The sequence below is a fragment of the Tauraco erythrolophus genome, unplaced genomic scaffold (assembly GCF_009769465.1).
Source record: "Tauraco erythrolophus isolate bTauEry1 unplaced genomic scaffold, bTauEry1.pri scaffold_51_arrow_ctg1, whole genome shotgun sequence".
Lineage (NCBI taxonomy): Eukaryota > Metazoa > Chordata > Aves > Musophagiformes > Musophagidae > Tauraco > Tauraco erythrolophus.
The window spans coordinates 452,287-466,190 of NW_028238619.1; the positions used below are offsets into that span (position 1 = coordinate 452,287).

Consider the following 13,904-nt stretch of genomic DNA (forward strand, 5'->3'; position numbering starts at 1 on the left):
AAACATATTCACATCAATCATGAAGTGATAATTTCTTCTTTAAAAATAAGTTAAAATAAATATTGGCCTTGCAAAGAAGTCAGCAGAACAATCTTACAAAATTCAGTAGGATCATTGTGCAGTACTGACAGAGTCTTTGTATCATACCATTTTTTATTCCCATCTATTCTGAAATCTAAGGACAGATTGTCAGCTCATGTCCTTTAAAAATCACTGCAGTCAACGGGAACTCAGCATCTCCGTGCTTGCTGAATCATCCTACAGATTCTAGCAGCCAACCAAATGCCCGTAGTTAGCTTCTACTCTTGCAACTAATGTTTTGTACCTAGTCAAGAAAATATTTACAGGATTGGAACTGCTCTGCAAAACTCTATTCCACAAGGTTAATTCAGTATTTCAGACCACTTGGTGGATAAGGAAATGGCTGGATGGTCGCACTCAAAGAGTTGTGGTCAACGGTTCAATGTCCATGTGGAGGCCTGTGACGAGTGGTGTTCCTCAGGGGTCAGTACTGGGACCAGTGTTATTTAACATCTTTGTTGGTGACATGGACAGTGGGATCGAGTGCACCCTCAGCAAGTTTGCAGATGACACCAAGTTGTGTAGTGTTGGGAACATGCTGGAGGGAAGGGAAGCCATCCAGAGGGACCTTGACAGGCTGGAGAGGTGGGCCTGTGAGAACCTCATGAAGTTCAAAAAGACCAAGTGCAAGGTCCTGCACGTGGGTTGGGGCAATCCCAAGCACAAGTACAGGCTGGGAGGAGAATGGATTGAGAGCAGCCCTGAGGAGAAAGACTTGGGAGTGTTGGTGGATGAGAAGCTCAACATGAGCCAGCAATGTGCACTGGCAGCCCAGAAAGCAAATTGTATCCTGGGCTGTATACAAAGAAGTGTGGCCAGCAGGTCGAGTGAAGTGATTCTGCCCCTCTACTCTGCTCTTGTGAGACCCCAACTAGAATACTGCATTCAGCTCTGGAGTCCCCAACACAAGAAGGACATGGAGTTGCTGGAGAGAGTCCAGAGGAGGGCCACGGAGATGATCCGATGGCTGGAACACCTCTGCTGTGAAGACAGGCTAAGAGAGTTGCAGCTGTTCAGTCTGGAGAAGAGAAGGCTCTGGGGTGATCTTATTGCAGCCTTCCAGTACTTAAAGGGGGCCTACAGGAAAGCTGGAGAGGGACTTTTGACAAGGGCGTGCAGTGATAGGACAAGGGTAAATGGCTTTAAACTGAAAGAGGGCAGATTTAGATTAGATATAAGGACGAAATTTTTCACTCAGAGGGTGGTGAGGCAGTGGAACAGGTTGTCCAGAGAAGTTGTGGATGCCCCAGCCCTGGAGGTGTTCAAGGCCAGGCTGGATGAGGCTTTGGACAACCTGGTGTAGTGGAGGGTTTCCCTGCCCGTGGCAGGGAGGTTGGAACTAGATGATCTTTGAGGTCCCTTCCAACCCTAACCATTCTATGATTCTACGATTCTACGATTTCTTTGATCTGTGGATTATACATGGCATGTTGTGGAATGTTTCCTCCTCTTTTAAGAAACTCAGTGATTAGCCTTCTCAGTATAGAAGCATTATCTCCATTTACTAATGCAAACCTTGTATTACTAGCACCTCATTCTCTAAAGGGATCAACATTTTTAAAACTTTTTTTTTTTAAATAAATAAATGCTATGAGAAGTACTTGTTGTTGTTGTTGTTGAACATACAGAAGGTACCATGTAAGAGAAACATAGCATATGAAAATGTCCAATTTTTATAAAGTAACTATTTTTTTCTATTTAGAAAATTTGATACAATCCATAAATGTTGATAAAATACATAATATTTTCCTCAGGTGGGAAAAAGAGAACAAGGAAAAACATTAGCAATATAGAGAAAGCAACAGTGTATCAGAGTTTTTCTATGCTACTGCAGCAACTAAGATTAATGAACACAGAACAAATGGTTGATATATCACCTACCCATGGGAGTTCCAACGCCGTAACCTTTTGAGTCTATCAGGCCTCCAATCTGTGTTAGGTTACAGTTCCGCTGTGTGACAAACTCAATGGTTGTTGACTCCATTAAAAATGCATAATCAGAGGTAAGCACACGCTGGATACCTTCTTCATTACTTTTGACAAGTACTGACTGCCTCCTGCTACTCATGAAGGCCCACATCTTGTCGTAAGTGGAGATTTTGGATTTCTGAAAGACAAAAATTAGATGTAACATGAATAAGAATTAATGCTTATAAAAGTGAATGCAAATTCTGTTTATATGTTGCTCTCTTCTCGCATCTTACTACACGTCAGGTTTTACTAAGACATTCTTCTAAGGGTGCTTGTACGTTTCATCTCATCTGTACCTCTCATCTTGTCTGTGTAAAACAAAGCAGCTAAACAGAATCTCAAGAAAATGTATAATATCTGCTGTTTATTTGGTTTTTATCGTTTATATGTTTTTATGCAGGATGAAGGCCTGCAAGTATTTGAAGTTAGTGGAAAACTACTAAGTATTGCACTGTAGCCAAGTTCCTCAACAACGTTGGTAAGTGTTACAGGAAAAACTGTGGATTCTGGCACACTTGAAATTTTCACTCTTATTTCAATCACTCAGCTGCTCCTGATCAATTCTGAAAACCTAATGCACAGTGTGGCAGCCTGAAGTAATCAAACCACTTACATATGGCAATATATGAAGAAAACAGTTGTTAGGGCGAGAGCAGCAAACATTTTATCCATGCTACTCTGCAAAAATACTTGGAGGAACATTTTAAATAAGAGATATTATCATATTCTGGGCACACTACTTGCTTGGTAGAATATTATCATATTCTTGTCACACTACTAATACTAGCTTGTCGTTCAGAAACTGTCTAATAAAAGTCCTAAAAATGAATATGTTTTCTGCTTTAATATTCCCAGAATGCAAAAACTGTAGTGATAGGAAGAGAGAGACAGTAGTTTGGGACAAAGGAGACAGTATTTTGGCACAAAGTGATGCTTTGCAACTATAGAGGGGTCGCTTCCTTTCTTTTACCTCAGCTTCTTTAAAAAGAGATATTATCTTCCCTCATCTTTGTAAAACACAGTGCTTAAGAGATCATAACCACTGGATAAGATTAAGATATTAGAAGTACTGAATATTTTATATTTGCCCTATCTCTTTAATAATGTTTCTAACTCAAGATGTATCAGAAAATGTTCAGTAATGTTCAATCTTTCCTAGTAAATAAAATGTAGAAATACAGCATGAGAACTAGCATCATCAGACTTTTTAAGCAGTCTTTCATCTTTTAATGTCAACCTAAAACATAACTCTGCCGTCAGCTCTGGTGGAGGTACTAAACAAAGATTGACACAACAAACTTCTCTCAAGTTCAGCTGATTGGCAGCCATAAATTCTGCCCCAGAGGAGAATTAGCAGTGTATGTGGAATAAAAAGATCATTTATTTAGAAAAAAAATTACTTTGTCCCCCTGCTGAGATACAATCCACGAGCTATTTCACTCTGCCTGGGGATTGAGAAAATCAAGCATTTGAAGTGACTCTTGTGTCAGTGCTAAAAAACCTGAAGATTTGTAGGAGTCTGAACATATTCTGTGGCTGATTGTGAAAGATTTTAGTAAGAATGAAAAGGAAAACAGTTTTTCTTCAAAACATACTGTGAATGAATAGAATAGTGAAGACCAAACAGATCTGGTCTCTCCTCATATGGTTTGCTTTGAAAATCAAATAATTCTTGCAAGCATTCAATATTGCATTGTATCCTAACATTAAGCAATGCACATCAACTCTGTAGGAATCTAAATCACTATGTAATACAGATGAATGTTTTCCAGTATTTGTAAAATTTTACCAAGAACCTGTATTTAATTCTTTTGACATACAAACTACCCCAGTACAAAAACATTTTAGCCACTATAAATAATCTGAGAAAAATAAAAAAATGACAGAGAAAACAATTCTAATAAACTGTTAGATACACATTGTTGATGCATGTTGAGGGGAAAAAGAAAAAAAGCCAAATGAGCTATAATAGAAAACAAAGAAAGAATGACCTGTAATACATACGTATCTCTATATTTCTGTTAAAAAAAAAAAAATAATTAAATTCTAGGATGAAAACATGTTAGCAAGGTGAATGGTTCCTCTCTACTGAAGCATTAGAGCATGTGAAAAAATACAATATCCTCTGAAGGATAGAATGCTCATATTATAATGACCGATTTAATCTGCCAGGATGAAGCCACAGCTAATATTGAAAAGGAAGGAACAAAGGTCACCAACAAAATCAGATGGAGCTCCTGGGATAGCTTGCTTATTGGAATAATTGAAACAAAATAAAGTAAGAAAAGTCTACGCATGACTAGTGAGATTGTAGAAGATAGCACAAAGCCTAGAACATCAGTGAATATGGCTCACCACTGTGAAGCTAAAAAGGATGATAGAAAGTGCACAAGATCTCTCAGTTTTCTGAGATAGCTAGAACACTACAATGTCTTTGCACTGTTTGCTTCCACCTCTAAAAGCTAAAAGTCAGAACTGAAATGATGCCAAGGAAAACAGCCCATCTAGTTGTGACCCCTAAATTATAACCAGCATTTAGAAATTCTTACCAAATAAAAATGTATAGTACACATTATGAAATTCATTTTATGCACAACAGAGAATGTTTTATCTGAAAATAAAAAAAAATAACATTCGATTCAGGAAAATACAACCACAAATGGTTTTCCTCTCTGTTTAGAAAAGTACTCAGCAGACTCACGTAACTAAAATCAAGAAATCAGAACAATCAAAAGCATCAGGAGCCCATTTGACATTGAACAAAAGAGAATGACATTCCAATATGTACATGTTGCTTCTTGTGGTTATGACTGTGTCATTCATACTTATAGAAGCAGATGCTGCAATTTACATTATGTTTACATCTTCTTTCACTGTGTGAAAATCAACCTGCTTAATCAATTTATATACTCCATCAATTAAGTGTATTATTTTATCTGGGTTAATTCACCATACTGTTTCATCTAACTGGAAACCACTGTGTGGAAATCCAACCTAACTTGAAATCAAACGGAAATGATGTCTGGATGAGATAACTTGTGGTGACATTATTTATCATGCTTGTGTTCTCTCAATAACATTGAAGACAATGCAGAGTGGTTAGAAAGCTGCCTATGCTTCACAACATTTGAATTTCACCGGAATAAAAAAGATAACTAACTGAGGAAAGATGAAAATTAAAAGGTTAAGCAAATAAAAAACCTCATTTACCTGGTGCATAAAATGATAGCTCTCACAATGACATTCAGAGGATACTGTCAGTGACATACTCAGTGTTCATAAATTAAAGCTCATTGAAAAATAACTGTGCATGTCAGGGATCACGAAAGGAAGAATGGCAAAGGCTCTGAGTTAGTCTCACGCTATGTACGAATGCGAGGCTGGAAACAGAAGGAATCATCATTAGTAACGTGTTACTTACTGCTAAATCCTGAGGCACTGGCTAGGAAAGACAAATATCTGAGTAGTGAGACTGGATCACAAGGTTAGGAAAATATCAGGATGTTGAATGAATGCCAGAATAAACAAGGATCAAAGGACAGAGAAGCAGACCTCATGATACAAGACGAGATTGGATAAATGCGCAGCAAAAATGTGCCAGGCAAATTCTGAGTTTTTTCTAAAAAGGAAAAATTACAGATCCATTAACGGAGATTTTTATTTTATTGTTATCATCTAATTACTTTCCTGGCTTCTAAAAGCATTTGAGTGTCGCAGATAATGCCTTAGCTAAGCTTTCACCCATGAAATATTTGAACTCAAAAGAGGCTGTAGTAAAAAAGGCAAGATTAAAGATAATTAAGATTAAATTTTGAGAAAAAAAATAACTAAAAAAAAAATCAGAAACCCCAATTCTTATATATTTTATGAAAGACTCTCTACCACATATATAAAAACACCCCACAGACTCCCAGTCCTGCTACACTATTTTCCATTTATGACACCACCTGTAACAGCTATGTGACTTCTGTTATCTTGAACATCACATTCTTAGTGGACACAGGCCACTCTTCTTAAAGTTCCTTGATTCACGAATTTTTTAAGGCCAAAGGAACAATCATGCACATTTATTCTAACCTTCTGAAATACACAGACTATGAAATTTCACTTCTGAATCACTTCACCAAGCTCATAATTTCTGACAAAAAGAATGACATATGAAAAGTGCATTCATAAAGACCCATCTATATGAGTCTTAGCAAAGTGCCTAACATGGTCTCTCACTGAGTTTGTGGATGACACCAAAGACGGAAGAGATGTAGATACACTGGAAAAAAAAGCTACCAGACAGAGAGGCCTCAAGAGGCTGGAAAATTAGTATAATGAGAATTGCATGAGGTTTAACAAAGATAAATGCAAAGTTTATCCTGGAAGAATGTAATCCAAACCATCTCTACTGGCTAGGAATTGACCAGCTGGAGTGTATCTTGACTGAAAAGAACTTACGGATCCAAGAGGACAGCAAGCTGAACATAAGTAAGCAGCCCATCCTTACAGCAGGAAAGCAAATTACAGGCTGTATCAGCAAGGCTATAGCCAACAGAACAAGGGAGGTGATTAATCCACAATACTTGGCGCTTGTGAAGTCACACCAGGGACGTTGTGTCCAGTTTTGGTCCTCCAAGTTGAAGAAAGATGTTAAAATTGGAGAATGTTCACCAAGGTGATCAGAGGGTTGTGGATCTTAACTTACAAAGGAAAATTGATGGAAATGGTGTTGCTCAACCTAAAGGAAGGAAAGCTTACACAGAATGTAATCACATTCTTCTATTGCCTAAAAAGAAGGTTAGAGAGAAATTGCAGATACTCTCTTCATTGGGATGCATGGTGACAAGATAAGAGGCAATGGCTCAAGCTGCTGAAGGGTAATTCTGTGTGTATATAAGAAAAAAATTCTTCACCATGAGAACAACTAAGCATTGCACAGGTAGCCCAGACACGTAGTGGAATCAGCTCACTGGAAATGTTAGAAACAGCTTAACACAGGCCTGAATAGGCTAATCTAAAGCCTTGCTTTCAATTAGGAAAGCAGTTCTCCAGCAAGAAGAAGGGAACTCTAGAGGTCTCTTCCAATTTGGGGTTTTCATTGATTTCTATGATTCTTCATCAATTTGAAGTCACATGCAGTAATAGGTGGTTATGAAGACTCTTCAAATTTTAATGCAATTTCAAGAAAACAAAACAAAACATATCATTTCCTCCTTGGGAGAAAAAAAACCCCAAACTAAACAAACACAAAAAACAACAAACAAACCAACTCAAAAATCATTGTGAACATACATATACATCAAGCCAAAGATGAGCCCATTATTAGCCAGGGAAGTATGTGTTTTCCTGTATTTTTCACCCTTTTAAACTCAAGTAGACTCATCCCAATTGTTTTATACATTACCCCTTGGAAATCCTGAACACCACAGTATGGAAATTCAAGCTGAACTGTTCATATAATACGTTTACTTTATTCATTCTGTATTCATTTTTCTAAGTTTGACATTTGTTTTGACACATGCCCTAAATCTACACAGCTGTGAAATAAGCCAGAAAATGCATTTCTGATATTCTCAATAATGGCAAAAGCAATAATGTATCTCCAGATTTTTTTCTGAACATAAGAAGGCTAGATATCGAATTTAGGTGAAGTAAATATTATAAAACAACCTCTTATGGCTTATAGCTTCTCTAGGACATTTGGGATGTATCTTCAGTATTTTAGGCCACAGACCATTAGTACCATTAATAGAAAGATGAACAAAGTTAATTAATTGAATACATTTCAAATCGTAGTATGACAAGCTTACAGCTGAGAGAACAAACCAACAGTCTAAGGTAGAGAATGTTTTAGGAATTCTGTAATTGTTCACAAGCATTATAAATACAGGGAAATTGAAATATAAGGTTATCTGAAAAAATTTGAACACTTGCATAAAGGAAAATAAATTGTAAATAAACATAAATAACCTGCTTGCTTTCCTGAAGTATCACCAAAAGGAAATTTGTAAAGGCTGATTACTATTGGTGAAATATCTGTCAATGACCAATGATACATTTATTCCATTGTGATGTTTTTGTACTTCTTGTTTTTATAATTTATATCTGTGTACAATGATCCACTTCTACCAGTTCTTAATATGAATCTGAATTCTTTGGGATAGGTACTGTTTTCTCCAAACTGCTCAGTGTTTCTGAAGTGGAAAACAATGGGATCCTGATCTATTACTGGGACTTCTGAGTTAAACAGAAATATATGCAAATAACAATAAATATCAGAATCAGCTACAGGAATCAGAATGGAAGATATTAGATCTTATTAATTTTTTCAGCTTTACACAGTATCACTACATGTCCTGTTTCCAGATATTTTGTTTTAAATAACCAATTTAAATTTCTTTTAACGACTCAAATAGTTCTAGTTTCTAGTAAGCCTTAGCTGATTGTATACTTCAAAACTAAGTGCTGTTTTTTGAGGCAGCAAAAGCAGCATATTTACGGATTTTGACATAGTGGAGCACGTTATGTGTAAAATGCAATTTGATCTTAATTGTATATCTGCACCTGATGCCTCCATAATATAATATGATGCCATAGACATTCCAAACTCTGTATTCACATATGTGCAGTGCACAGTTTTGAATCATTGCTATAGGCTAAAGCATAGCTTTTACAGAGCATCATACTAATCACTAGCAACTTAAATATACCAAAAATATACATTTCTCTACCTGTGCTTTACAGCAGACGACATGTAAATCAGCTCAGCTGTCCTCTGTCACCCAACAGATTGTGTTAATTCAAGTGACTTCTGAGCATCATCTGATTTTCTGACCAGATTAGAAGCGAGTTATAAAAATGACCTTTGTAGTACAGTATTTTCTTTATTATTTCCTAGAACTATGAGAGTGGCATTTTCTCAGTCATCAAGGAAAAGAGAAAAAGACACTCTCCTTTTTATCAGACCGGTCTCATTGACTCTGACCTCAGGGTATTTCTTTTGTTCTTTTTCTTTTCCTTTTTTTTTTTTTTTCTTTTTTTTCCCCTTATTTCTTCAGAAGTGCTGAGGCCTGAAAACCTTTAAGTGAACCAGCTGATTTAGATTTTGTAGTGTCAGCATAAAAACAATAAAACCAATGCATACAGTGTTCTCTCCTCCATAACGGCAGTTTTCATGGTCCATAGAGCACAAATGAAAAAAGGTAGGAAAGGTGTTTCTGCCAAGAATAGAGCTACAAGGAATGAAAAATGCACTGCTCAGAGAAAGACATTTCTACTTTTGCACTGATTGTGCTGACTTCTTGTTTTAAAAACCAAATATTTCGAACAAACGTTAAATATTTAAAGTATTTTATGGCTAAAAAACCCCAGACCCTAATGTTATTGAAATAAGTGTTCACTATCAGCTTTGACCTGTAAATAAGTAAGGATTTTATAGCTCCAAAATCACTAATGGACTTCAGAAAACTTCCTTGCCTTTTATACCAGAATGAAGAAATTCTTCAGTACGAGGATGGTAAGACTTTGGAATAAATTTTCCAGAGAAGTTGTGGATGCCCCCTCCCTGGAGGTGTTCAAGGCCAAGCTGGACAGAGCCTTGAGTAGCCTGATCTAGTTGAGAGACATCCCTGCCCATGACAGGGAGGTTGGATTAGATGATCTCTAAGGTCCCTTCCAGCCTATGCCATTCTATGATTCTATGATTTATAGTCCTCTACTGAATTATAACTCAAGTTGCAACAGTTCTTTTTGTAAAACACTCTGGAAGATGACAAATGTGATATTTCTCATACTTCTGTAGGTTTCTTCATTTATAAGTAGGAATAAGACATTCGGCTAATTTAATCTGATATAAAGTAGATCCTATATTCTGCATGTTCTGTAAAGACAAATCCACTTCCGCTCACTCTGTTCTCAGACACAAACTGCAGTACAAAACTCCACACTTTGTTTGCACTATATCTGGAAGGAATCTCCTTTTCCAAAAGCAGTAAGTGCATAGTTTCATCACTGGAACTGAGCATGAAGTTCACAAGTACTTTTTAAAATATTTACCTCTAACAGAGTAAGAATTTGTCACAACGCCGTGAATTTAACAATTGTATTCTCACAGCATCTACAATGGCATGGAAGATGTTTGTGCAATGTTCAAAGCAAAATTAATACGCATTATGCCCAAACACTCTGTTGCTGTTGTGATTTCAAAGAAACTCATCAGACAGCATTAGAAATCAAACTCACAGCATTCAAGTTGTCTTTGAATGAAGAGAGAGGATAGAAAGACTACTATTATTTGCTAATTTGTTGCCCAAAATATTAGGAATAAATACTGTTTCATTATCTTCACAGATTTCAAAAACTTAATGGAAATTCTCTTGTCACTTTTTTTTTTTTCTTTTGGCACCTGTCAAGCAGCAGCATTAGTATTAGTTCTTGCCTGTAATGACAGTCATCAAAATCAGTGTAGTGGCACAGACAGATTGGTGATTTTTTTCTCCCAGTAAATTCCCCCATGCCAGACCTAAGAAAACACTGAACATTCAAAATAGCCAATAATTTCAAGTATTTCTTTACAAATAGCTAATGTAAAATATTTGCCATCTATAGATTAACATAAACCACCACTGAGGTATTCTGCAGTGGGATTTGGATTGAGCATTCAGTACTTTTCTATTATAGTAAGTTACTTACCAACAATGCTGGACCATATGTGCTAGCTAAGAACAGCTGAGTCTTTCTCTGTACTTGTTTGACCTTGGTCACTAGAAAATAGGAGTTAATTCAGGCAAACAGGATTGATGCCATATGTGGTTCATATCAAAGGTATAGAGGAGTGGTAGGATACTGATCAGAACTGTTTGTTGGTTAACAAATCTGTCAGGTCTTGGAATAATTCTGGCAGTTTTATCTTGAAACATTTGTAGCCTCCTAAATAACTTACTTGAGAAGATAAGCGACATAACACTTAAGGAGCTGCTTTCCTCCAACAACAGAGACGTAAAATAAATTAAAATATTAAAAGATCTGGGATGAAATGCTACAGTAAAAGACACAAGAACTTTTCATCAAAACTGAAAACTGCATAGATGAATTTATGTGTGTTTGATTAGTGATCTGTACAGAAAATATGAGCAATAACAGAGTTATAAGATGTAACTTAGAGTATTTTTTAGCATTGATACATAGAGTCCCTACCCAACTTATCAGAAGTTCATGAGGAAAATTGCAGTACGGACAAAATTGTATAACATATCAAAATTTAGAGTAAGATACAATTCATGTGTTTATTTACATATTGCAATTTGGACATCTGTAATAGGTGAATATAGATGTTAAACCACATCCGTAATGTGGTTTAACAGAGAAAGGGATATAGTGACTAAGGAAGTTCTACAAAGTCTCTGTTGTATTTAGGATTTGGAACAGCAAGTGTATGCCAGAATAGAGGAGAAAGGATTCTCTTTCCAGCAATATTAACTGGTGCATTCCAGTTTTGTCAGATAGAAGCATTCAAAATTAGTCCGAATAAAGTAAATGGGAATTTCCAAGGAAAGAAAAAGGAAGACAAAATTCACCAGTTTATCAGTTTTACCACTCAGTATTTCAACAATTGCAAACACACTGCATTGCAATGAAAAGTAGAATAAGAGACTATGAAATCGAGTTTCAAAAAAAGATTAAATAATGAAGTATCAGGAACAAAGGAGATAGAATGACAGGGAAAAAGTAGGAGAGGGCAAAATTTCATATTGATTTTGCTTGGCAGAAAAAATGAGACAACAATAAAAATAAAAACTTAACCATGGAAAATTTTTGTTTTGCTAAAAAATCCTTTTTTTAATAGAGAATTCCTGAGTTGGCCTTAAAAATTTTCTGTGGTGGTACTCAGCAAGATCACACTATGTGAGCTCCAGAGATGCCTTAATGATATTTTAAGCTTTCTAATTAAAAATTTCTACTGACTCCAGCAGTAGAAGATTTTTATTACTAACTAAAGTATGTATGTATTAAATAAAGTACATGTATTTATTTACAGTTACACATGATAAAAACAACTACATTTTATTGTCTATGAATTTTTGAGGCAGCATAGAATTTTATATGAACAATGAAATGCTTCAAACATATCTCGAAATAATTACTCTCTAGAATGTGACATCCTAGTTCTCAAATACAGTCAAGAGAAAGAATAGACATTTGACATTATATACTGACATGCTTTAGTGGAAATCCATGCACCATCACAGAAATATTGTATAGGCTGGCATGTGATATCATAACTCCTGTAATATTTATTATCTTAACGATTGTATGGCATTGTCAGAACTGCTAAGGATTCTAGACATTTATTCCATGGAACTGCTGGCTGTAGCTTTATAATAACACTGCAGATTCTGTGTGTTGTCTGTCAAGCTGTCAGTAAGTTGATCAACTGGAGATCAAAGAATAATTCTATTATTCATCCAGTAAAAAGCTAAAGGGAAACACAATTTCTGATGAAGTTTGAGCACGTGTTAAGTTAAATTTAGCTAAATTCATATTAATATCTTTGCTAACTTTCTTACCAAAACAAGTCAACATTTTCTGGATGCTACCAAATTATTCTGCTGAGCAGTTTCAAATAATAACTACTGGGCTATAGTGTTTGACTTTATTCCCTATTTTGTTGTTTTAATTAAAATATTTGTGAAAAGTCAAAAATTTCATACTAGGGACTTTTAGGGAAACTAATCTATGAGCAACTATTTTAGAAACCTTCAATGAATAATAACTAAATACGTAATAGATTGCTATAGTAAAAGTTAACATCATTAGATGTAACTGACTTCATGTCCTGCTGTTCATATGTGTCACATAGGACTGAAAACAATGGCAACAAAATTAAAGCGAAGGCACAAAAAATTAATAGAATTTATTCTACATTTTATACCATACCACTTAGATTTCTCTACTTTCCACATAGTTTAACAAAAGTAAACAGTTGCACTGATAGTCTTAGTAATCGTATTTTGGCATGTGTTAGGGATGTCACTCTCAGTGCATTATTGTGGTTATATTGTTTCAGATGACGCTTCACTGCTCACAGATGCAGAGATCAGCTATGAGTTTAAAAGACAAGTGTTGGGAAATTTGTTGTAGCAACACTGCAAACCTTATTTCTCTGCATATTCCAAGAAGAAAAGCAGCCAAAGCAGTGACAGTACAAGCAGCTTCCAACATGACAAAGTGGATGAAACTTTTTGGGGACGTAAAGTAATAGTTTCAGTGCTATTTCAAATATCGGTCATCTGCTGAGGGTGCTTAAAATGGTGACAGTTAACTTAATAGTATTTTAATGAGGACCCAGGTCAGGAGTTGAACTGATGCCCCACTAGTTCACTTTACAATAATCACCTATGGATAGGTGATAAATATTATCTATCAATAATAAAATTCATAAAGACAAATAACCTGCTTTAGTGTGCACAGCTTTATAAATATCTTTTAACTTTAGTTATAAGACCCTAATCAAGTCTTAGTGTTTCATTTTAACAATATTTAACTTTAGTAGTGTGCATAAACACTATGCATTCAATGTCATTTCTCAAACGGGGACAAGTACTACCAATTTGCATTTCTATTCTCACAATTTGATTCTGGTTTATGTTTATCTGAAAAAGTTGCACTGAACCTTACAGGTAGGTGCAAATTTACTGAAAATCTCTGGGAAGAATATATGACAATTCATAGATTCATAGATTTCTAGGTTGGAAAAGACCTTAGAGATCATCCAGTCCAACCATCCCTAATCCCCATTAAACCATATCCTCAAGTAGATCATCCACCCTTTTCTTAAACACATCCAGGGATGGAGACTCAACCAC

The 13,904-nt window shown here is 35.8% G+C and overlaps 1 protein-coding gene across 1 annotated transcript in view; it reads right to left on the bottom strand.

Moving 5' to 3' along the window:
* LOC104381319 (glutamate receptor ionotropic, kainate 2) overlaps window positions 1-13,904 on the bottom strand; it is a gene marked incomplete at its 5' end in the record, with an annotated part of 116,504 nt that overhangs the window by 42,209 nt on the left and 60,391 nt on the right. Inside the window, 1 exon segment of the mRNA XM_086630818.1 lies at window positions 1,963-2,188. Within this exon segment, the coding sequence (XP_086486944.1) occupies window positions 1,963-2,188 (226 nt within the window).